This window comes from Oncorhynchus nerka, linkage group LG11, assembly GCF_034236695.1.
Source record: "Oncorhynchus nerka isolate Pitt River linkage group LG11, Oner_Uvic_2.0, whole genome shotgun sequence".
NCBI lineage: Eukaryota > Metazoa > Chordata > Actinopteri > Salmoniformes > Salmonidae > Oncorhynchus > Oncorhynchus nerka.
This window is the reverse complement of record NC_088406.1, coordinates 17,661,111-17,686,421: the sequence shown is the minus strand read 5'-3', so window position 1 is coordinate 17,686,421 and position 25,311 is coordinate 17,661,111. Positions and strand designations below refer to the sequence as shown.

General features: G+C 35.7%; 1 protein-coding gene across 1 annotated transcript in view; it reads right to left on the bottom strand.

The window, feature by feature from the left end:
- LOC115115680 (metabotropic glutamate receptor 5-like) overlaps positions 1-25,311 on the bottom strand; it is a 197,308-nt gene that overhangs the window by 117,326 nt on the left and 54,671 nt on the right. Inside the window, exons 4-5 of the mRNA XM_065024269.1 lie at positions 1,493-1,567; positions 1,070-1,244 (exon numbers count right to left, since the gene is read on the bottom strand). Coding sequence (XP_064880341.1) covers positions 1,070-1,244; positions 1,493-1,567 — 250 coding nt within the window. The remainder of the gene's footprint in view (positions 1-1,069; positions 1,245-1,492; positions 1,568-25,311) is intronic.

The following is a 25,311-nucleotide window of genomic DNA, read 5'->3' as shown; positions in this document are numbered from 1 at the left end:
TGAAGAGCTCAGTAACTTCAACCTGGCACAGTCATAGGACGCCACCTTTCCAACAAGTCAGTTCGTCAAATTTCTGCCCTGCTAGCACGGTAAGTGCTGTTATTGTGAAGTGGAAACGTCTAGGATCAACAACGGCTCCTCCGCGAAGTGGTAGGTCACACAAGCTCACAGAATGGGACCACCGAGTGCTGAACAGCGTAGCACATAACAATTGTCTGTTTTTGGTGGCAACACTTACTACCAAGTTCCAAACTGCCTCTGGAAGCAACGTCAGCACAATAAATGTTACTCGGGAGCGTCATGAAATGGGTTTCCATGGCCGAGCAGCCGCATACAAGCCTAAGATCGCCATGCTCAATGCCAAGCTTCGGCTGGAGTGGTGTAAAGCTCGCCACCATTGGACTCTGGAGGAGTGGAAACACGTTCTCTAGAGTGATGAATCACGAATCACCATCTGGCAGTCCGACGGATGAATCTGGGTTTGGCGGATGTCAGGAGAACGCTGCCTGCCCCAATGCATAGTGTCAACTGTGAAGTTTGATGGAGGAGGAATAATGGTCTGGAGATGTTTTTCATGGTTCAGGCCCCTTAGTTCCAGTGAAGGGAAATCGTAATCTTAATGCAACAGTATACAATGACATCCTAGACAATTCTGTGCTTCCAACTTTGTGGCAACAGTTTGGGGAAGGCCCTTTCCTGTTTCAGCATGACAATGCCCCTGTGCACAAAGTGAGGTCCATACAGAAATTATTTGTTGACATCACTGTGGAATAACTTGAGTGGCTTGCACAGAGTCCTGACCTTAACCGCATAGAACACCTTTGGGATGAATTGGAATGCCGACTGCGAGCCGACTGCGAGCAAAGTACTGGAAAGCCTTCACAGAAGACTGGAGGCTGTTAAAGCAGCAAAGGGGGGACCAACTCCATGTTAATACCCATGATTTTGGATTGAGATGTTCGACGAGCAAGTGTCCACATACTGTATGTCTGTGTACAGTGTCTGTCAGAATGTGTGCGTGTGCGTGTGTGTGTGTGTGTGTGTGTCTGCATTTCCAGTGTCCACTGACCTGCCGACCAGTAGGAGCTCCCCCACCAGGCCCTGCCGTCTCATGGCCATGAGGATGTTCCTGACTGTCATGCCCTCACAGAAGCAGGCTACCACCCTGGCCTTGGGCAGGTGGGTTCTGAGACGCTCCAGCAGCCTATCAAAACTCTTCTCCCCCGCGTTGCTCCAGATCTTACCTACCATAAGACACACACACCAGGAGATGAGGTAAGTGATTAAGGAGTCATTTAATTGTCCCTGTTTCACTTCATGTAATTTCCCCAAGGGAAACTTACCTAATATCCTATTCACCACATAGTGCACTACTGTTGCACATGGCAGTGCACTACATGAAAAATAGGGTGTCATTTGCCCTGAGGTAGTCCCATGTGGCACTCAGACTAGATGTACTTCCTGGTTAATGACATCCCCAGTAGGATCTTACCAGAGTGGGCGATGCAGATGCCCTCCTTGGCAGCCATATCCTTGAAGGCCTCCATCCCACTCTCCCCGTAGTTACCTAGGAGACAGTAGAGAGGGCGGTGAGCGACAAGAAGAGAGGATGTCTGTAATGTATAGAATGCTCAACAAGAGAGAGAGAGAGAGAGAGAGAGAGAGAGAGAGAGAGAGAGAGATGGAGAGAGAGAGAGATTCATCAGACTGGTACTGTATAGATGTTTTTATAGAGTCTGTTCTGTTTAACACACATTCAACAGAAGAGAAAGTGGATGACCTGGAATTTATGCTAATGAAGGGGAGTGCATGCTGGCAGAATGTTTGATAGGATTCCCCTTTCTTTCTCTCTCTATCCCTGTTGTTTCTCCCTCTCTTGTTCTCCCTCTTTCACCATCTCTCATCTCTCCCTTTATTCCCCCCTTCATTATCTACCTTTCTGTTAGTGCCAGTTTTTCACAAGATCATTCATCTCCCAGCTCTGATCCCCCTCACAAGTCCCAGTGGGCTCCAACCATCAAATGATTACACAGAGAATTTACAATGTAATAGTATCAGGTCTGTATGGGTGTAGTTAGCAGGAGCAGAGCCCTTGTAGAGGAGGCTGGTGAGGTCAGAGGAGGCTGGTGATAGGAGCTATAGGTGGACAAGTCATTGTAATAGCTGGAATGGAATGGTACCAAACTCATCAAACAACCCAGCAGATGACTGAGGCTGAGCTCCCTGCCATCCTGAACCTCTGTATCAGGCGGTGAGAAAGGACGGCCCGGAAAATCGTTAAGGACTCCAGCCAACCATAGACTGTTCTCACTGCTTCCGCACAGCAAGCGGTACTGGTGCATCAAGTCTGACACCAACAGGCTCCTGAACAGCTTCTATCCCTAAGCCATAAGAACACTAAACAGCTAATCAAATGGCTACACGGACTATGTGAGTGAACCCTTTGAATATTTAGTTATTCTCTATGCACACTCACAGGACTCTACACACTTAGAAAACGTGTTCCAAAGGGGTTCTTTGGCTGTCCACATAGGAGAACCCTTTTTGGCTCCAGGTAGAACTCTTTTGGGACCAAAAATGGTTCTTCAAAGGGTTCTCCTATGTGGACAGACAAATAACCCTTTTAGGTTCTATACGCTGGTTCTGTACACTGACACTCCAGCACACACACGCACACACACACTTAATTTGCTCACACACACACAGAGTAAGAGGCACTCTTTCCTCTGGTCTAAAAACATATCCCAATGCCCCAGGGCAGTGATTGGGGGCATTGCCCTGTGTAGGGTGTCGTCTTTCGGATGGGACGTTAAACAGGTGTCCTGACTCTCTGTGGTGACTAAAGATCCCATGGCACTTATCATAAGAGTAATGGTGTTAACCCTGGTGTCCTGGCTAAATTCCTAATCTGGCCCTCATACCATCATGGCCACCTAATCACCTCATTTAAAAAAACAAACATGTTTGACTCCGTTCCATTGATTCCATTCCAGTCATTACAATGAGCCTGTTCTCCTACAGCTCCTCCGGGGTGTGTGTGTGTCTTGGGTAGCAGAGCAATGTGTAAAGTCCTGTAATTAGTGTCTCGGTGAGAGAAGTAGGAGACAGATGGTACAGACCCCCTTACTAATGAACACATGTATGGCCATGCCCACATACATAGGGCCTGGCTATGTGAACATTCCTGTGACAGAGAACAGAGGCTGCCAGTGAGAGGAGATCCGAGTCTTTAGCCCCTCACATCAACTCAACACCAGTCACAGAACACACATCTCCACATGAACACATACTATAGTACTTACTATATAATGTTGTAGTTTACTGTAGAATACTATACTACACACTGTACTATCCCTCAATCATGTCGAGTACTTACTAAAGCATTTTGTAGAATACTATATTAAATACGAAAGTATTGTTGCAAAGAAAACACTGTAATAAATACTACAGTAATGTCCGCAAAACACTACAGTGTCTGCAAAAACAATCAGTAGTAATCTAGAAATTTTGCGTCAAAAAAACTGAACACTCAAAACATGAGCACAATGGCAGCGCTTCCTTTAAAGAACTCCAGGCCTCAAGAGGGCAGATAACCCAAAAACACAGGTGGAACTAAAAAATTGAGCCAGGATTTCTGGAGGGACTACTTTTACATGCGCACCTGGCAGATAAGCATGGGTATAAAATGTTTGGGCTTAGCTTTGCTTGGGTCCTCAACATACAAACAGCTCATTGTTCAACCCTAAAGACACACCTGGTTATCAACCTATTCCTATTCCTTATTCCTGTGTCATTCAACTACTCTATTCAACAAATCAACTGGTTATCAACCTATTCCACATTCCTTATTCCTCTGTCATTCAACTACTCTATTCAACAAATCAACTGGTTATCAACCTATTCCTATTCCTTATTCCTCTGTCATTCAACTACTCTATTCAACAAATCAACTGGTTATCAACCTATTCCTATTCCTTATTCCTCTGTCATTCAACTACTCTATTCAACAAATCAACTGGTTATCAACCTATTCCACATTCCTTATTCCTCTGTCATTCAACTACTCTATTCAACAAATCATCTGGTTATCAACCTATTCCATATTCCTTATTCCTCTGTCATTCAACTACTCTATTCAACAAATCAATAGTTATCAACCTATTCCTATTCCTTATTCCTCTGTCATTCAACTACTCTATTCAACAAATCAACTGGTTATCAACCTATTCCTATTCCTTATTCCTCTGTCATTCAACTACTCTATTCAACAAATCAACTGGTTATCAACCTATTCCACATTCCTTATTCCTCTGTCATTCAACTACTCTATTCAACAAATCAACTGGTTATCAACCTATTCCTATTCCTTATTCCTCTGTCATTCAACTACTCTATTCAACAAATCAACTGGTTATCAACCTATTCCTATTCCTTATTCCTCTGTCATTCAACTACTCTATTCAACAAATCAACTGGTTATCAACCTATTCCTATTCCTTATTCCTCTGTCATTCAACTACTCTATTCAACAAATCATCTGGTTATCAACCTATTCCTATTCCTTATTCCTCTGTCATTCAACTGCTCTATTCAACAAATCAACTGGTTATCAACCTATTCCACATTCCTTATTCCTCTGTCATTCAACTGCTCTATTCAACAAATCAACTGGTTATCAACCTATTCCTATTCCTTATTCCTCTGTCATTCAACTACTCTATTCAGCAAATCAACTGGTTATCAACCTATTCCTATTCCTTATTCCTCTGTCATTCAACTACTCTATTCAACAAATCAACTGGTTATCAACCTATTCCTATTCCTTATTCCTGTGTCATTCAACTACTCTATTCAACAAATCAACTGGTTATCAACCTATTCCTATTCCTTATTCCTCTGTCATTCAACTACTCTATTCAACAAATCAACTGGTTATCAACCTATTCCTATTCCTTATTCCTCTGTCATTCAACTACTCTATTCAACAAATCATCTGGTTATCAACCTATTCCTATTCCTTATTCCTCTGTCATTCAACTACTCTATTCAACAAATCATCTGGTTATCAACCTATTCCTATTCCTTATTCCTCTGTCATTCAACTACTCTATTCAACAAATCAACTGGTTATCAACCTATTCCTATTCCTTATTCCTGGTTATCAACCTATTCCACATTCCTTATTCCTGTGTCATTCAACTACTCTATTCAACAAATCATCTAGTTATCAACCTATTCCACATTCCTTATTCCTCTGTCATTCAACTACTCTATTCAACAAATCAACTGGTTATCAACCTATTCCATATTCCTTATTCCTCTGTCATTCAACTACTCTATTCAACAAATCAACTGGTTATCAACCTATTCCTATTCCTTATTCCTCTGTCATTCAACTACTCTATTCAACAAATCAACTGGTTATCAACCTATTCCTATTCCTTATTCCTCTGTCATTCAACTACTCTATTCAACAAATCAACTGGTTATCAACCTATTCCTATTCCTTATTCCTCTGTCATTCAACTACTCTATTCAACAAATCATCTGGTTATCAACCTATTCCTATTCCTTATTCCTCTGTCATTCAACTACTCTATTCAACAAATCAACTGGTTATCAACCTATTCCTATTCCTTATTCCTCTGTCATTCAACTACTCTATTCAACAAATCAACTGGTTATCAACCTATTCCTATTCCTTATTCCCCTGTCATTCAACTACTCTATTCAACAAATCAACTGGTTATCAACCTATTCCTATTCCTTATTCCTCTGTCATTCAACTACTCTATTCAACAAATCGACTGGTTATCAACCTATTCCTATTCCTTATTCCTCTGTCATTCAACTACTCTATTCAACAAATCAACTGGTTATCAACCTATTCCTATTCCTTATTCCTCTGTCATTCAACTACTCTATTCAAGAAATCAACTGGTTATCAACCTATTCCACATTCCTTATTCCTCTGTCATTCAACTACTCTATTCAACAAATCAACTGGTTATCAACCTATTCCTATTCCTTATTCCTCTGTCATTCAACTACTCTATTCAACAAATCAATAGTTATCAACCTATTCCTATTCCTTATTCCTCTGTCATTCAACTGCTCTATTCAACAAATCAATAGTTATCAACCTATTCCTATTCCTTATTCCTCTGTCATTCAACTACTCTATTCAACAAATCAACTGGTTATCAACCTATTCCTATTCCTTATTCCTCTGTCATTCAACTACTCTATTCAACAAATCAACTGGTTATCAACCTATTCCTATTCCTTATTCCTGTGTCATTCAACTACTCTATTCAACAAATCAACTGGTTATCAACCTATTCCTATTCCTTATTCCTCTGTCATTCAACTACTCTATTCAACAAATCATCTGGTTATCAACCTATTCCTATTCCTTATTCCTCTGTCATTCAACTACTCTATTCAACAAATCATCTGGTTATCAACCTATTCCTATTCCTTATTCCTCTGTCATTCAACTACTCTATTCAACAAATCAACTGGTTATCAACCTATTCCTATTCCTTATTCCTCTGTCATTCAACTACTCTATTCAACAAATCAACTAGTTATCAACCTATTCCACATTCCTTATTCCTCTGTCATTCAACTACTCTATTCAACAAATCAACTGGTTATCAACCTATTCCTATTCCTTATTCCTCTGTCATTCAACTACTCTATTCAACAAATCAACTGGTTATCAACCTATTCCTATTCCTTATTCCTCTGTCATTCAACTACTCTATTCAACAAATCAACTGGTTATCAACCTATTCCTATTCCTTATTCCTCTGTCATTCAACTACTCTATTCAACAAATCAACTGGTTATCAACCTATTCCTATTCCTTATTCCTCTGTCATTCAACTACTCTATTCAACAAATCATCTGGTTATCAACCTATTCCTATTCCTTATTCCTCTGTCATTCAACTACTCTATTCAACAAATCAACTGGTTATCAACCTATTCCTATTCCTTATTCCTCTGTCATTCAACTACTCTATTCAACAAATCAACTGGTTATCAACCTATTCCTATTCCTTATTCCCCTGTCATTCAACTACTCTATTCAACAAATCAACTGGTTATCAACCTATTCCTATTCCTTATTCCTCTGTCATTCAACTACTCTATTCAACAAATCGACTGGTTATCAACCTATTCCTATTCCTTATTCCTCTGTCATTCAACTACTCTATTCAACAAATCAACTGGTTATCAACCTATTCCTATTCCTTATTCCTCTGTCATTCAACTACTCTATTCAACAAATCAACTGGTTATCAACCTATTCCACATTCCTTATTCCTCTGTCATTCAACTACTCTATTCAACAAATCAACTGGTTATCAACCTATTCCTATTCCTTATTCCTCTGTCATTCAACTACTCTATTCAACAAATCAATAGTTATCAACCTATTCCTATTCCTTATTCCTCTGTCATTCAACTGCTCTATTCAACAAATCAATAGTTATCAACCTATTCCTATTCCTTATTCCTCTGTCATTCAACTACTCTATTCAACAAATCAACTGGTTATCAACCTATTCCTATTCCTTATTCCTCTGTCATTCAACTACTCTATTCAACAAATCAACTGGTTATCAACCTATTCCTATTCCTTATTCCTGTGTCATTCAACTACTCTATTCGACAAATCAACTGGTTATCAACCTATTCCTATTCCTTATTCCTCTGTCATTCAACTACTCTCTTCAACAAATCAACTGGTTATCAACCTATTCCACATTCCTTATTCCTCTGTCATTCAACTACTCTATTCAACAAATCAACTGGTTATCAACCTATTCCTATTCCTTATTCCTCTGTCATTCAACTACTCTATTCAACAAATCAACTAGTTATCAACCTATTCACATTCCTTATTCCTCTGTCATTCAACTACTCTATTCAACAAATCAACTGGTTATCAACCTATTCCTATTCCTTATTCCTCTGTCATTCAACTACTCTATTCAACAAATCAACTGTTTATCAACCTATTCCTATTCCTTATTCCTCTGTCATTCAACTACTCTATTCAACAAATCAATAGTTATCAACCTATTCCTATTCCTTATTCCTCTGTCATTCAACTACTCTATTCAACAAATCAACTGGTTATCAACCTATTCCTATTCCTTATTCCTCTGTCATTCAACTACTCTATTCAACAAATCAACTGGTTATCAACCTATTCCTATTCCTTATTCCTCTGTCATTCAACTACTCTATTCAACAAATCAACTGGTTATCAACCTATTCCTATTCCTTATTCCTCTGTCATTCAACTACTCTATTCAACAAATCAACTGGTTATCAACCTATTCCTATTCCTTATTCCTCTGTCATTCAACTACTCTATTCAACAAATCAACTGGTTATCAACCTATTCCTATTCCTTATTCCTCTGTCATTCAACTACTCTATTCAACAAATCATCTGGTTATCAACCTATTCCTATTCCTTATTCCTCTGTCATTCAACTACTCTATTCAACAAATCAACTGGTTATCAACCTATTCCTATTCCTTATTCCTCTGTCATTCAACTACTCTATTCAACAAATCAACTGGTTATCAACCTATTCCTATTCCTTATTCCTCTGTCATTCAACTACTCTATTCAACAAATCAACTGGTTATCAACCTATTCCTATTCCTTATTCCTCTGTCATTCAACTACTCTATTCAACAAATCAATAGTTATCAACCTATTCCTATTCCTTATTCCTCTGTCATTCAACTGCTCTATTCAACAAATCAACTGGTTATCAACCTATTCCTATTCCTTATTCCTCTGTCATTCAACTACTCTATTCAACAAATCAACTGGTTATCAACCTATTCCTATTCCTTATTCCTCTGTCATTCAACTACTCTATTCAACAAATCAACTGGTTATCAACCTATTCCTATTCCTTATTCCTCTGTCATTCAACTACTCTATTCAACAAATCAACTGGTTATCAACCTATTCTATTCATTATTCTCTGTATTCCTGCTCTATTCAACAAATCAATGTTATCAACCTATTCATTCTTATTCCTCTGTCATTCAACTACTCTATTCAACAAATCAACTGGTTATCAACCTATTCCACATTCCTTATTCCTCTGTCATTCAACTACTCTATTCAACAAATCAACTGGTTATCAACCTATTCCTATTCCTTATTCCTCTGTCATTCAACTACTCTATTCAACAAATCAACTGTTTATCAACCTATTCCACATTCCTTATTCCTCTGTCATTCAACTACTCTATTCAACAAATCAACTGTTTATCAACCTATTCCTATTCCTTATTCCTCTGTCATTCAACTACTCTATTCAACAAATCAACTGGTTATCAACCTATTCCTATTCCTTATTCCTCTGTCATTCAACTACTCTATTCAACAAATCAACTGGTTATCAACCTATTCCACATTCCTTATTCCTGTGTCATTCAACTACTCTATTCAACAAATCATCTGGTTATCAACCTATTCCACATTCCTTATTCCTCTGTCATTCAACTACTCTATTCAACAAATCAACTGGTTATCAACCTATTCCATATTCCTTATTCCTCTGTCATTCAACTACTCTATTCAACAAATCAACTGGTTATCAACCTATTCCTATTCCTTATTCCTCTGTCATTCAACTACTCTATTCAACAAATCATCTGGTTATCAACCTATTCCTATTCCTTATTCCTCTGTCATTCAACTACTCTATTCAACAAATCATCTGGTTATCAACCTATTCCTATTCCTTATTCCTCTGTCATTCAACTACTCTATTCAACAAATCAACTGGTTATCAACCTATTCCTATTCCTTATTCCTGTCATTCAATTCTATTCTATTCAATTCAACAAATCATCTGGTTATCAACCTATTCCTATTCCTTATTCCTCTGTCATTCAACTACTCTATTCAACAAATCAACTGGTTATCAACCTATTCCTATTCCTTATTCCTCTGTCATTCAACTACTCTATTCAACAAATCAACTGGTTATCAACCTATTCCTATTCCTTATTCCTCTGTCATTCAACTACTCTATTCAACAAATCAACTGGTTATCAACCTATTCCTATTCCTTATTCCTCTGTCATTCAACTACTCTATTCAACAAATCAACTGGTTATCAACCTATTCCTATTCCTTATTCCTCTGTCATTCAACTACTCTATTCAACAAATCATCTGGTTATCAACCTATTCCTATTCCTTATTCCTCTGTCATTCAACTACTCTATTCAACAAATCAACTGGTTATCAACCTATTCCTATTCCTTATTCCTCTGTCATTCAACTACTCTATTCAAGAAATCAACTGGTTATCAACCTATTCCACATTCCTTATTCCTCTGTCATTCAACTACTCTATTCAACAAATCAACTGGTTATCAACCTATTCCTTATTCCTCTTATTCTCTATTCAACTCTGTCATTCAACTATTCCTTATTTCAATTCAAATTCAAATCAATAGTTATCAACCTATTCCTATTCCTTATTCCTCTGTCATTCAACTACTCTATTCAACAAATCAACTGGTTATCAACCTATTCCTATTCCTTATTCCTCTGTCATTCAACTACTCTATTCAACAAATCAACTGGTTATCAACCTATTCCTATTCCTTATTCCTCTGTCATTCAACTACTCTATTCAACAAATCAACTGGTTATCAACCTATTCCTATTCCTTATTCCTGTGTCATTCAACTACTCTATTCGACAAATCAACTGGTTATCAACCTATTCCTATTCCTTATTCCTCTGTCATTCAACTACTCTCTTCAACAAATCAACTGGTTATCAACCTATTCCACATTCCTTATTCCTCTGTCATTCAACTACTCTATTCAACAAATCAACTGGTTATCAACCTATTCCTATTCCTTATTCCTCTGTCATTCAACTACTCTATTCAACAAATCAATAGTTATCAACCTATTCCTATTCCTTATTCCTCTGTCATTCAACTACTCTATTCAACAAATCAACTGGTTATCAACCTATTCCTATTCCTTATTCCTCTGTCATTCAACTACTCTATTCAACAAATCAACTGGTTATCAACCTATTCCTATTCCTTATTCCTCTGTCATTCAACTACTCTATTCAACAAATCAATAGTTATCAACCTATTCCTATTCCTTATTCCTCTGTCATTCAACTACTCTATTCAACAAATCAACTGGTTATCAACCTATTCCTATTCCTTATTCCTCTGTCATTCAACTACTCTATTCAACAAATCAACTGGTTATCAACCTATTCCTATTCCTTATTCCTCTGTCATTCAACTACTCTATTCAACAAATCAACTGGTTATCAACCTATTCCTATTCCTTATTCCTCTGTCATTCAACTACTCTATTCAACAAATCAACTGGTTATCAACCTATTCCTATTCCTTATTCCTCTGTCATTCAACTACTCTATTCAACAAATCAACTGGTTATCAACCTATTCCTATTCCTTATTCCTCTGTCATTCAACTACTCTATTCAACAAATCATCTGGTTATCAACCTATTCCTATTCCTTATTCCTCTGTCATTCAACTACTCTATTCAACAAATCAACTGGTTATCAACCTATTCCTATTCCTTATTCCTCTGTCATTCAACTACTCTATTCAACAAATCAACTGGTTATCAACCTATTCCTATTCCTTATTCCTCTGTCATTCACCTACTCTATTCAACAAATCAACTGGTTATCAACCTATTCCTATTCCTTATTCCTCTGTCATTCAACTACTCTATTCAACAAATCAATAGTTATCAACCTATTCCTATTCCTTATTCCTCTGTCATTCAACTGCTCTATTCAACAAATCAATAGTTATCAACCTATTCCTATTCCTTATTCCTCTGTCATTCAACTACTCTATTCAACAAATCAACTGGTTATCAACCTATTCCTATTCCTTATTCCTCTGTCATTCAACTACTCTATTCAACAAATCAACTGGTTATCAACCTATTCCTATTCCTTATTCCTCTGTCATTCAACTACTCTATTCAACAAATCAACTGGTTATCAACCTATTCCTATTCTTATTCCTCTGTCATTCAACTGCTCTATTCAACAAATCAACTAGTTATCAACCTATTCCTATTCCTTATTCCTCTGTCATTCAACTACTCTATTCAACAAATCAACTAGTTATCAACCTATTCCTATTCCTTATTCCTCTGTCATTCAACTACTCTATTCAACAAATCAACTGGTTATCAACCTATTCCTATTCCTTATTCCTCTGTCATTCAACTACTCTATTCAACAAATCAACTAGTTATCAACCTATTCCTATTCCTTATTCCTCTGTCATTCAACTACTCTATTCAACAAATCAACTGGTTATCAACCTATTCCTATTCCTTATTCCTCTGTCATTCAACTACTCTATTCAACAAATCAACTGGTTATCAACCTATTCCTATTCCTTATTCCTCTGTCATTCAACTACTCTATTCAACAAATCAACTGGTTATCAACCTATTCCTATTCCTTATTCCTCTGTCATTCAACTACTCTATTCAACAAATCAACTGGTTATCAACCTATTCCTATTCCTTATTCCTCTGTCATTCAACTACTCTATTCAACAAATCAACTGGTTATCAACCTATTCCTATTCCTTATTCCTCTGTCATTCAACTACTCTATTCAACAAATCATCTGGTTATCAACCTATTCCTATTCCTTATTCCTCTGTCATTCAACTACTCTATTCAACAAATCAACTGGTTATCAACCTATTCCTATTCCTTATTCCTCTGTCATTCAACTACTCTATTCAACAAATCAACTGGTTATCAACCTATTCCTATTCCTTATTCCTCTGTCATTCACCTACTCTATTCAACAAATCAACTGGTTATCAACCTATTCCTATTCCTTATTCCTCTGTCATTCAACTACTCTATTCAACAAATCAACTAGTTATCAACCTATTCCTATTCCTTATTCCTCTGTCATTCAACTACTCTATTCAACAAATCAACTGGTTATCAACCTATTCCTATTCCTTATTCCTCTGTCATTCAACTACTCTATTCAACAAATCAACTGGTTATCAACCTATTCCTATTCCTTATTCCTCTGTCATTCAACTACTCTATTCAACAAATCATCTGGTTATCAACCTATTCCTATTCCTTATTCCTCTGTCATTCAACTACTCTATTCAACAAATCAACTGGTTATCAACCTATTCCTATTCCTTATTCCTCTGTCATTCAACTACTCTATTCAACAAATCAACTGGTTATCAACCTATTCCTATTCCTTATTCCTCTGTCATTCACCTACTCTATTCAACAAATCAACTGGTTATCAACCTATTCCTATTCCTTATTCCTCTGTCATTCAACTACTCTATTCAACAAATCAATAGTTATCAACCTATTCCTATTCCTTATTCCTCTGTCATTCAACTGCTCTATTCAACAAATCAATAGTTATCAACCTATTCCTATTCCTTATTCCTCTGTCATTCAACTACTCTATTCAACAAATCAACTGGATATCAACCTATTCCTAATCCTTATTCCTCTGTCATTCAACTACTCTATTCAACAAATCAACTGGTTATCAACCTATTCCTATTCCTTATTCCTCTGTCATTCAACTACTCTATTCAACAAATCAACTGGTTATCAACCTATTCCTATTCATTATTCCTCTGTCATTCAACTGCTCTATTCAACAAATCAATAGTTATCAACCTATTCCTATTCCTTATTCCTCTGTCATTCAAACTCTATTCAACAAATCAACTGGTTATCAACCTATTCCACATTCCTTTATTCTCTGTCATTCAACTACTCTATTCAACAAATCAACTGGTTATCAACCTATTCCACATTCCTTATTCCTCTGTCATTCAACTACTCTATTCAACAAATCAACTGTTTATCAACCTATTCCACATTCCTTATTCCTCTGTCATTCAACTACTCTATTCAACAAATCAACTGTTTATCAACCTATTCCTATTCCTTATTCCTCTGTCATTCAACTACTCTATTCAACAAATCAACTGGTTATCAACCTATTCCTATTCCTTATTCCTCTGTCATTCAACTACTCTATTCAACAAATCAACTGGTTATCAACCTATTCCTATTCCTTATTCCTCTGTCATTCAACTACTCTATTCAACAAATCATCTGGTTATCAACCTATTCCTATTCCTTATTCCTCTGTCATTCAACTACTCTATTCAACAAATCATCTGGTTATCAACCTATTCCTATTCCTTATTCCTCTGTCATTCAACTACTCTATTCAACAAATCAACTGGTTATCAACCTATTCCTATTCCTGGTTATTCATTCCTTATTCCTGTGTCATTCAACTACTCTATTCAACAAATCATCTGGTTATCAACCTATTCCTATTCCTTATTCCTCTGTCATTCAACTACTCTATTCAACAAATCAACTGGTTATCAACCTATTCCATATTCCTTATTCCTCTGTCATTCAACTACTCTATTCAACAAATCAACTGGTTATCAACCTATTCCTATTCCTTATTCCTCTGTCATTCAACTACTCTATTCAACAAATCAACTGGTTATCAACCTATTCCTATTCCTTATTCCTCTGTCATTCAACTACTCTATTCAACAAATCAACTGGTTATCAACCTATTCCTATTCCTTATTCCTCTGTCATTCAACTACTCTATTCAACAAATCATCTGGTTATCAACCTATTCCTATTCCTTATTCCTCTGTCATTCAACTACTCTATTCAACAAATCAACTGGTTATCAACCTATTCCTATTCCTTATTCCTCTGTCATTCAACTACTCTATTCAACAAATCAACTGGTTATCAACCTATTCCTATTCCTTATTCCCCTGTCATTCAACTACTCTATTCAACAAATCAACTGGTTATCAACCTATTCCTATTCCTTATTCCTCTGTCATTCAACTACTCTATTCAACAAATCGACTGGTTATCAACCTATTCCTATTCCTTATTCCTCTGTCATTCAACTACTCTATTCAACAAATCAACTGGTTATCAACCTATTCCTATTCCTTATTCCTCTGTCATTCAACTACTCTATTCAAGAAATCAACTGGTTATCAACCTATTCCACATTCCTTATTCCTCTGTCATTCAACTACTCTATTCAACAAATCAACTGGTTATCAACCTATTCCTATTCCTTATTCCTCTGTCATTCAACTACTCTATTCAACAAATCAATAGTTATCAACCTATTCCTATTCCTTATTCCTCTGTCATTCAACTGCTCTATTCAACAAATCAATAGTTATCAACCTATTCCTATTCCTTATTCCTCTGTCATTCAACTACTCTATTCAACAAATCAACTGGTTATCAACCTATTCCACATTCCTTATTCCTCTGTCATTCAACTACTCTATTCATCAAATCAACTGGTTATCAACCTATTCCTATTCCTTATTCCTCTGTCATTCAACTACTCTATTCAACAAATCAACTGGTTATCAACCTATTCCTATTCCTTATTCCTCTGTCATTCAACTACTCTCTTCAACAAATCAACTGGTTATCAACCTATTCCACATTCCTTATTCCTCTGTCATTCAACTACTCTATTCAACAAATCAACTGGTTATCAACCTATTCCTATTCCTTATTCCTCTGTCATTCAACTACTCTATTCAACAAATCAACTGGTTATCAACCTATTCCTATTCCTTATTCCTCTGTCATTCAACTACTCTATTCAACAAATCAACTGGTTATCAACCTATTCCTATTCCTTATTCCTCTGTCATTCAACTACTCTATTCAACAAATCAACTGGTTATCAACCTATTCCTATTCCTTATTCCTCTGTCATTCAACTACTCTATTCAACAAATCAACTAGTTATCAACCTATTCCTATTCCTTATTCCTCTGTCATTCAACTACTCTATTCAACAAATCAACTGGTTATCAACCTATTCCTATTCCTTATTCCTCTGTCATTCAACTACTCTATTCAACAAATCAACTGGTTATCAACCTATTCCTATTCCTTATTCCTCTGTCATTCAACTACTCTATTCAACAAATCAACTGGTTATCAACCTATTCCTATTCCTTATTCCTCTGTCATTCAACTACTCTATTCAACAAATCAACTGGTTATCAACCTATTCCTATTCCTTATTCCTCTGTCATTCAACTACTCTATTCAACAAATCAACTGGTTATCAACCTATTCCTATTCCTTATTCCTCTGTCATTCAACTACTCTATTCAACAAATCATCTGGTTATCAACCTATTCCTATTCCTTATTCCTCTGTCATTCAACTACTCTATTCAACAAATCAACTGGTTATCAACCTATTCCTATTCCTTATTCCTCTGTCATTCAACTACTCTATTCAACAAATCAACTGGTTATCAACCTATTCCTATTCCTTATTCCTCTGTCATTCAACTACTCTATTCAACAAATCAACTGGTTATCAACCTATTCCTATTCCTTATTCCTCTGTCATTCAACTACTCTATTCAACAAATCAATAGTTATCAACCTATTCCTATTCCTTATTCCTCTGTCATTCAACTGCTCTATTCAACAAATCAATAGTTATCAACCTATTCCTATTCCTTATTCCTCTGTCATTCAACTACTCTATTCAACAAATCAACTGGTTATCAACCTATTCCTATTCCTTATTCCTCTGTCATTCAACTACTCTATTCAACAAATCAACTGGTTATCAACCTATTCCTATTCATTATTCCTCTGTCATTCAACTGCTCTATTCAACAAATCAATAGTTATCAACCTATTCCTATTCCTTATTCCTCTGTCATTCAACTACTCTATTCAACAAATCAACTGGTTATCAACCTATTCCATATTCCTTATTCCTCTGTCATTCAACTACTCTATTCAACAAATCAACTGGTTATCAACCTATTCCACATTCCTTATTCCTCTGTCATTCAACTACTCTATTCAACAAATCAACTGTTTATCAACCTATTCCACATTCCTTATTCCTCTGTCATTCAACTACTCTATTCAACAAATCAACTGTTTATCAACCTATTCCTATTCCTTATTCCTCTGTCATTCAACTACTCTATTCAACAAATCAACTGGTTATCAACCTATTCCTATTCCTTATTCCTCTGTCATTCAACTACTCTATTCAACAAATCAACTGGTTATCAACCTATTCCACATTCCTTATTCCTGTGTCATTCAACTACTCTATTCAACAAATCATCTGGTTATCAACCTATTCCACATTCCTTATTCCTCTGTCATTCAACTACTCTATTCAACAAATCAACTGGTTATCAACCTATTCCATATTCCTTATTCCTCTGTCATTCAACTACTCTATTCAACAAATCAACTGGTTATCAACCTATTCCTATTCCTTATTCCTCTGTCATTCAACTACTCTATTCAACAAATCAACTGGTTATCAACCTATTCCTATTCCTTATTCCTCTGTCATTCAACTACTCTATTCAACAAATCATCTGGTTATCAACCTATTCCTATTCCTTATTCCTCTGTCATTCAACTACTCTATTCAACAAATCAACTGGTTATCAACCTATTCCTATTCCTTATTCCTCTGTCATTCAACTACTCTATTCAACAAATCAACTGGTTATCAACCTATTCCTATTCCTTATTCCTCTGTCATTCAACTACTCTATTCAACAAATCAACTGGTTATCAACCTATTCCTATTCCTTATTCCTCTGTCATTCAACTACTCTATTCAACAAATCAACTGGTTATCAACCTATTCCTATTCCTTATTCCTCTGTCATTCAACTACTCTATTCAACAAATCAACTGGTTATCAACCTATTCCTATTCCTTATTCCTCTGTCATTCAACTACTCTATTCAACAAATCAACTGGTTATCAACCTATTCCTATTCCTTATTCCTCTGTCATTCAACTCTCTATTCAACAAATCAACTGGTTATCAACCTATTCCTATTCCTTATTCCTCTGTCATTCAACTACTCTATTCAACAAATCAACTGGTTATCAACCTATTCCTATTCCTTATTCCTCTGTCATTCAACTACTCTATTCAACAAATCAACTGGTTATCAACCTATTCCTATTCCTTATTCCTCTGTCATTCAACTACTCTATTCAACAAATCAACTGGTTATCAACCTATTCCTATTCCTTATTCCTCTGTCATTCAACTACTCTATTCAACAAATCAATAGTTATCAACCTATTCCTATTCCTTATTCCTCTGTCATTCAACTGCTCTATTCAACAAATCAATAGTTATCAACCTATTCCTATTCCTTATTCCTCTGTCATTCAACTACTCTATTCAACAAATCAACTGGTTATCAACCTATTCCACATTCCTTATTCCTCTGTCATTCAACTACTCTATTCAACAAATCAACTGGTTATCAACCTATTCCTATTCCTTATTCCTCTGTCATTCAACTACTCTATTCAACAAATCAACTGGTTATCAACCTATTCCTATTCCTTATTCCTCTGTCATTCAACTACTCTATTCAACAAATCAACTGGTTATCAACCTATTCCTATTCCTTATTCCTCTGTCATTCAACTACTCTATTCAACAAATCAACTGGTTATCAACCTATTCCACATTCCTTATTCCTCTGTCATTCAACTACTCTATTCAACAAATCAACTGGTTATCAACCTATTCCTATTCCTTATTCCTCTGTCATTCAACTACTCTATTCAACAAATCAACTGGTTATCAACCTATTCCTATTCCTTATTCCTCTGTCATTCAACTACTCTATTCAACAAATCAACTGGTTATCAACCTATTCCATATTCCTTATTCCTCTGTCATTCAACTACTCTATTCAACAAATCAACTGGTTATCAACCTATTCCTATTCCTTATTCCTCTGTCATTCAACTACTCTATTCAACAAATCAACTGGTTATCAACCTATTCCTATTCCTTATTCCTCTGTCATTCAACTACTCTATTCAACAAATCATCTGTTTATCAACCTATTCCTATTCCTTATTCCTCTGTCATTCAACTACTCTATTCAACAAATCAACTGGTTATCAACCTATTCCTATTCCTTATTCCTCTGTCATTCAACTACTCTATTCAACAAATCAACTGGTTATCAACCTATTCCTATTCCTTATTCCTCTGTCATTCAACTACTCTATTCAACAAATCAACTGGTTATCAACCTATTCCTATTCCTTATTCCTGTGTCATTCAACTACTCTATTCAACAAATCAACTGGTTATCAACCTATTCCTATTCCTTATTCCTCTGTCATTCAACTACTCTATTCAACAAATCAACTGGTTATCAACCTATTCCTATTCCTTATTCCTCTGTCATTCAACTACTCTATTCAACAAATCAACTGGTTATCAACCTATTCCTATTCCTTATTCCTCTGTCATTCAACTACTCTATTCAACAAATCAACTGGTTATCAACCTATTCCTATTCCTTATTCCTCTGTCATTCAACTACTCTATTCAACAAATCAACTGGTTATCAACCTATTCCTATTCCTTATTCCTCTGTCATTCAACTACTCTATTCAACAAATCAACTGGTTATCAACCTATTCCTATTCCTTATTCCTCTGTCATTCAACTACTCTATTCAACAAATCAACTGGTTATCAACCTATTCCTATTCCTTATTCCTCTGTCATTCAACTACTCTATTCAACAAATCAACTGGTTATCAACCTATTCCTATTCCTTATTCCTCTGTCATTCAACTACTCTATTCAACAAATCAACTGGTTATCAACCTATTCCTATTCCTTATTCCTCTGTCATTCAACTACTCTATTCAACAAATCAACTGGTTATCAACCTATTCCTATTCCTTATTCCTCTGTCATTCAACTACTCTATTCAACAAATCAACTGGTTATCAACCTATTCCTATTCCTTATTCCTCTGTCATTCAACTACTCTATTCAACAAATCAACTGGTTATCAACCTATTCCTATTCCTTATTCCTCTGTCATTCAACTACTCTATTCAACAAATCAACTGGTTATCAACCTATTCCTATTCCTTATTCCTCTGTCATTCAACTACTCTATTCAACAAATCAACTGGTTATCAACCTATTCCATTCCTTATTCCTCTGTCATTCAACTACTCTATTCAACAAATCAACTGGTTATCAACCTATTCCTATTCCTTATTCCTCTGTCATTCAACTACTCTATTCAACAAATCAACTGGTTATCAACCTATTCCTATTCCTTATTCCTCTGTCATTCAACTACTCTATTCAACAAATCAACTGGTTATCAACCTATTCCTATTCCTTATTCCTCTGTCATTCAACTACTCTATTCAACAAATCAACTGGTTATCAACCTATTCCACATTCCTTATTCCTCTGTCATTCAACTACTCTATTCAACAAATCAACTGGTTATCAACCTATTCCTATTCCTTATTCCTCTGTCATTCAACTACTCTATTCAACAAATCAACTGGTTATCAACCTATTCCTATTCCTTATTCCTCTGTCATTCAACTACTCTATTCAACAAATCAACTGGTTATCAACCTATTCCTATTCCTTATTCCTCTGTCATTCAACTACTCTATTCAACAAATCAACTGGTTATCAACCTATTCACATTCCTTATTCCTCTGTCATTCAACTACTCTATTCAACAAATCAACTGGTTATCAACCTATTCCTATTCCTTATTCCTCTGTCATTCAACTACTCTATTCAACAAATCAACTGGTTATCAACCTATTCCTATTCCTTATTCCTCTGTCATTCAACTACTCTATTCAACAAATCAACTGGTTATCAACCTATTCCTATTCCTTATTCCTCTGTCATTCAACTACTCTATTCAACAAATCAACTGGTTATCAACCTATTCCACATTCCTTATTCCTCTGTCATTCAACTACTCTATTCAACAAATCAACTGGTTATCAACCTATTCCACATTCCTTATTCCTCTGTCATTCAACTACTCTATTCAACAAATCAACTGTTTATCAACCTATTCCTATTCCTTATTCCTCTGTCATTCAACTACTCTATTCAACAAATCAACTGGTTATCAACCTATTCCTATTCCTTATTCCTCTGTCATTCAACTACTCTATTCAACAAATCAACTGGTTATCAACCTATTCCTATTCCTTATTCCTCTGTCATTCAACTACTCTATTCAACAAATCAACTGGTTATCAACCTATTCCACATTCCTTATTCCTGTGTCATTCAACTACTCTATTCAACAAATCATCTGGTTATCAACCTATTCCACATTCCTTATTCCTCTGTCATTCAACTACTCTATTCAACAAATCAACTGGTTATCAACCTATTCCATATTCCTTATTCCTCTGTCATTCAACTACTCTATTCAACAAATCAACTGGTTATCAACCTATTCCTATTCCTTATTCCTCTGTCATTCAACTACTCTATTCAACAAATCAACTGGTTATCAACCTATTCCACATTCCTTATTCCTCTGTCATTCAACTACTCTATTCAACAAATCATCTGGTTATCAACCTATTCCTATTCCTTATTCCTCTGTCATTCAACTACTCTATTCAACAAATCAACTGGTTATCAACCTATTCCTATTCCTTATTCCTCTGTCATTCAACTACTCTATTCAACAAATCAACTGGTTATCAACCTATTCCTATTCCTTATTCCTCTGTCATTCAACTACTCTATTCAACAAATCAACTGGTTATCAACCTATTCCACATTCCTTATTCCTCTGTCATTCAACTACTCTATTCAACAAATCAACTGGTTATCAACCTATTCCTATTCCTTATTCCTCTGTCATTCAACTACTCTATTCAACAAATCAACTGGTTATCAACCTATTCCTATTCCTTATTCCTCTGTCATTCAACTACTCTATTCAACAAATCAACTGGTTATCAACCTATTCCTATTCCTTATTCCTCTGTCATTCAACTACTCTATTCAACAAATCAACTGGTTATCAACCTATTCACATTCCTTATTCCTCTGTCATTCAACTACTCTATTCAACAAATCAACTGGTTATCAACCTATTCCTATTCCTTATTCCTCTGTCATTCAACTACTCTATTCAACAAATCAACTGGTTATCAACCTATTCCTATTCCTTATTCCTCTGTCATTCAACTACACTATTCAACAAATCAACTGGTTATCAACCTATTCCACATTCCTTATTCCTCTGTCATTCAACTACTCTATTCAACAAATCAACTGGTTATAAACCTATTCCACATTCCTTATTCCTGTGTCATTCAACTACTCTATTCAACAAATCATCTGGTTATCAACCTATTCCTATTCCTTATTCCTCTGTCATTCAACTACTCTATTCAACAAATCAACTGGTTATCAACCTATTCCTATTCCTTATTCCTCTGTCATTCAACTACTCTATTCAACAAATCAACTGGTTATCAACCTATTCCACATTCCTTATTCCTCTGTCATTCAACTACTCTATTCAACAAATCAACTGGTTATCAACCTATTCCACATTCCTTATTCCTCTGTCATTCAACTACTCTATTCAACAAATCAACTGGTTATCAACCTATTCCACATTCCTTATTCCTCTGTCATTCAACTACTCTATTCAACAAATCAACTGTTTATCAACCTATTCCTATTCCTTATTCCTCTGTCATTCAACTACTCTATTCAACAAATCAACTGGTTATCAACCTATTCCTATTCCTTATTCCTCTGTCATTCAACTTCTCTATTCAACAAATCAACTGGTTATCAACCTATTCCTATTCCTTATTCCTCTGTCATTCAACTACTCTATTCAACAAATCAACTGGTTATCAACCTATTCCACATTCCTTATTCCTGTGTCATTCTGTCTATTCAACAAATCATCTGGTTATCAACTTCCACATTCTATTCCTCTGTCATTCAAATCTATTCAACAAATCAACTGGTTATCAACCTATTCCATATTCCTTATTCCTCTGTCATTCAACTACTCTATTCAACAAATCAACTGGTTATCAACCTATTCCTATTCCTTATTCCTCTGTCATTCAACTACTCTATTCAACAAATCAACTGGTTATCAACCTATTCCTATTCCTTATTCCTCTGTCATTCAACTACTCTATTCAACAAATCAACTGGTTATCAACCTATTCCTATTCCTTATTCCTCTGTCATTCAACTAGTCTATTCAACAAATCAACTGGTTATCAACCTATTCCTATTCCTTATTCCTCTGTCATTCAACTACTCTATTCAACAAATCAACTGGTTATCAACCTATTCCTATTCCTTATTCCTCTGTCATTCAACTACTCTATTCAACAAATCAACTGGTTATCAACCTATTCCTATTCCTTATTCCTCTGTCATTCAACTACTCTATTCAACAAATCAACTGGTTATCAACCTATTCCTATTCCTTATTCCTCTGTCATTCAACTACTCTATTCAACAAATCATCTGGTTATCAAACCTATTCCTATTCCTTATTCCTCTGTCATTCAACTACTCTATTCAACAAATCAACTGGTTATCAACCTATTCCTATTCCTTATTCCTGTGTCATTCAACTACTCTATTCAACAAATCAACTGGTTATCAACCTATTCCTATTCCTTATTCCTCTGTCATTCAACTACTCTATTCAAGAAATCAACTGGTTATCAACCTATTCCATATTCCTTATTCCTCTGTCATTCAACTACTCTATTCAACAAATCAACTGGTTATCAACCTATTCCTATTCCTTATTCCTCTGTCATTCAACTACTCTATTCAACAAATCAACTGGTTATCAACCTATTCCTATTCCTTATTCCTCTGTCATTCAACTACTCTATTCAACAAATCAACTGGTTATCAACCTATTCCTATTCCTTATTCCTCTGTCATTCAACTACTCTATTCAACAAATCAACTGGTTATCAACCTATTCTTATTCCTTATTCCTCTGTCATTCAACTACTCTATTCAACAAATCAACTGGTTATCAACCTATTCCACATTCCTTATTCCTCTGTCATTCAACTACTCTATTCAACAAATCAACTGGTTATCAACCTATTCCACATTCCTTATTCCTCTGTCATTCAACTACTCTATTCAACAAATCAACTGGTTATCAACCTATTCCTATTCCTTATTCCTCTGTCATTCAACTACTCTATTCAACAAATCAACTGGTTATCAACCTATTCCTATTCCTTATTCCTCTGTCATTCAACTACTCTATTCAACAAATCAACTGGTTATCAACCTATTCCACATTCCTTATTCCTCTGTCATTCAACTAATCTATTCAACAAATCAACTGTTTATCAACCTATTCCTATTCCTTATTCCTCTGTCATTCAACTACTCTATTCAACAAATCATCTGGTTATCAACCTATTCCTATTCCTTATTCCTCTGTCATTCAACTACTCTATTCAACAAATCAACTGGTTATCAACCTATTCCTATTCCTTATTCCTCTGTCATTCAATTCTATTCAACAAATCAATAGTTATCAACCTATTCCTATTCCTTATTCCTCTGTCATTCAACTACTCTATTCAACAAATCAACTGGTTATCAACCTATTCCACATTCCTTATTCCTCTGTCATTCAACTACTCTATTCAACAAATCAACTGGTTATCAACCTATTCCTATTCCTTATTCCTCTGTCATTCAACTACTCTATTCAACAAATCAACTGGTTATCAACCTATTCCTATTCCTTATTCCTGTGTCATTCAACTACTCTATTCGACAAATCAACTGGTTATCAACCTATTCCTATTCCTTATTCCTCTGTCATTCAACTACTCTATTCAACAAATCAACTGGTTATCAACCTATTCCTATTCCTTATTCCTCTGTCATTTCTCTATTCAACAAATCAACTGGTTTCCTATTCTATTCCTTATTCCTGTGTCATTCAACTACTCTATTCAACAAATCAACTGGTTATCAACCTATTCCTATTCCTTATTCCTCTGTCATTCAACTACTCTATTCAACAAATCAACTGGTTATCAACCTATTCCTATTCCTTATTCCTCTGTCATTCAACTACTCTATTCAACAAATCAACTGTTTATCAACCTATTCCTATTCCTTATTCCTCTGTCATTCAACTACTCTATTCAACAAATCATCTGGTTATCAACCTATTCCTATTCCTTATTCCTCTGTCATTCAACTACTCTATTCAACAAATCAACTGGTTATCAACCTATTCCTATTCCTTATTCCTCTGTCAT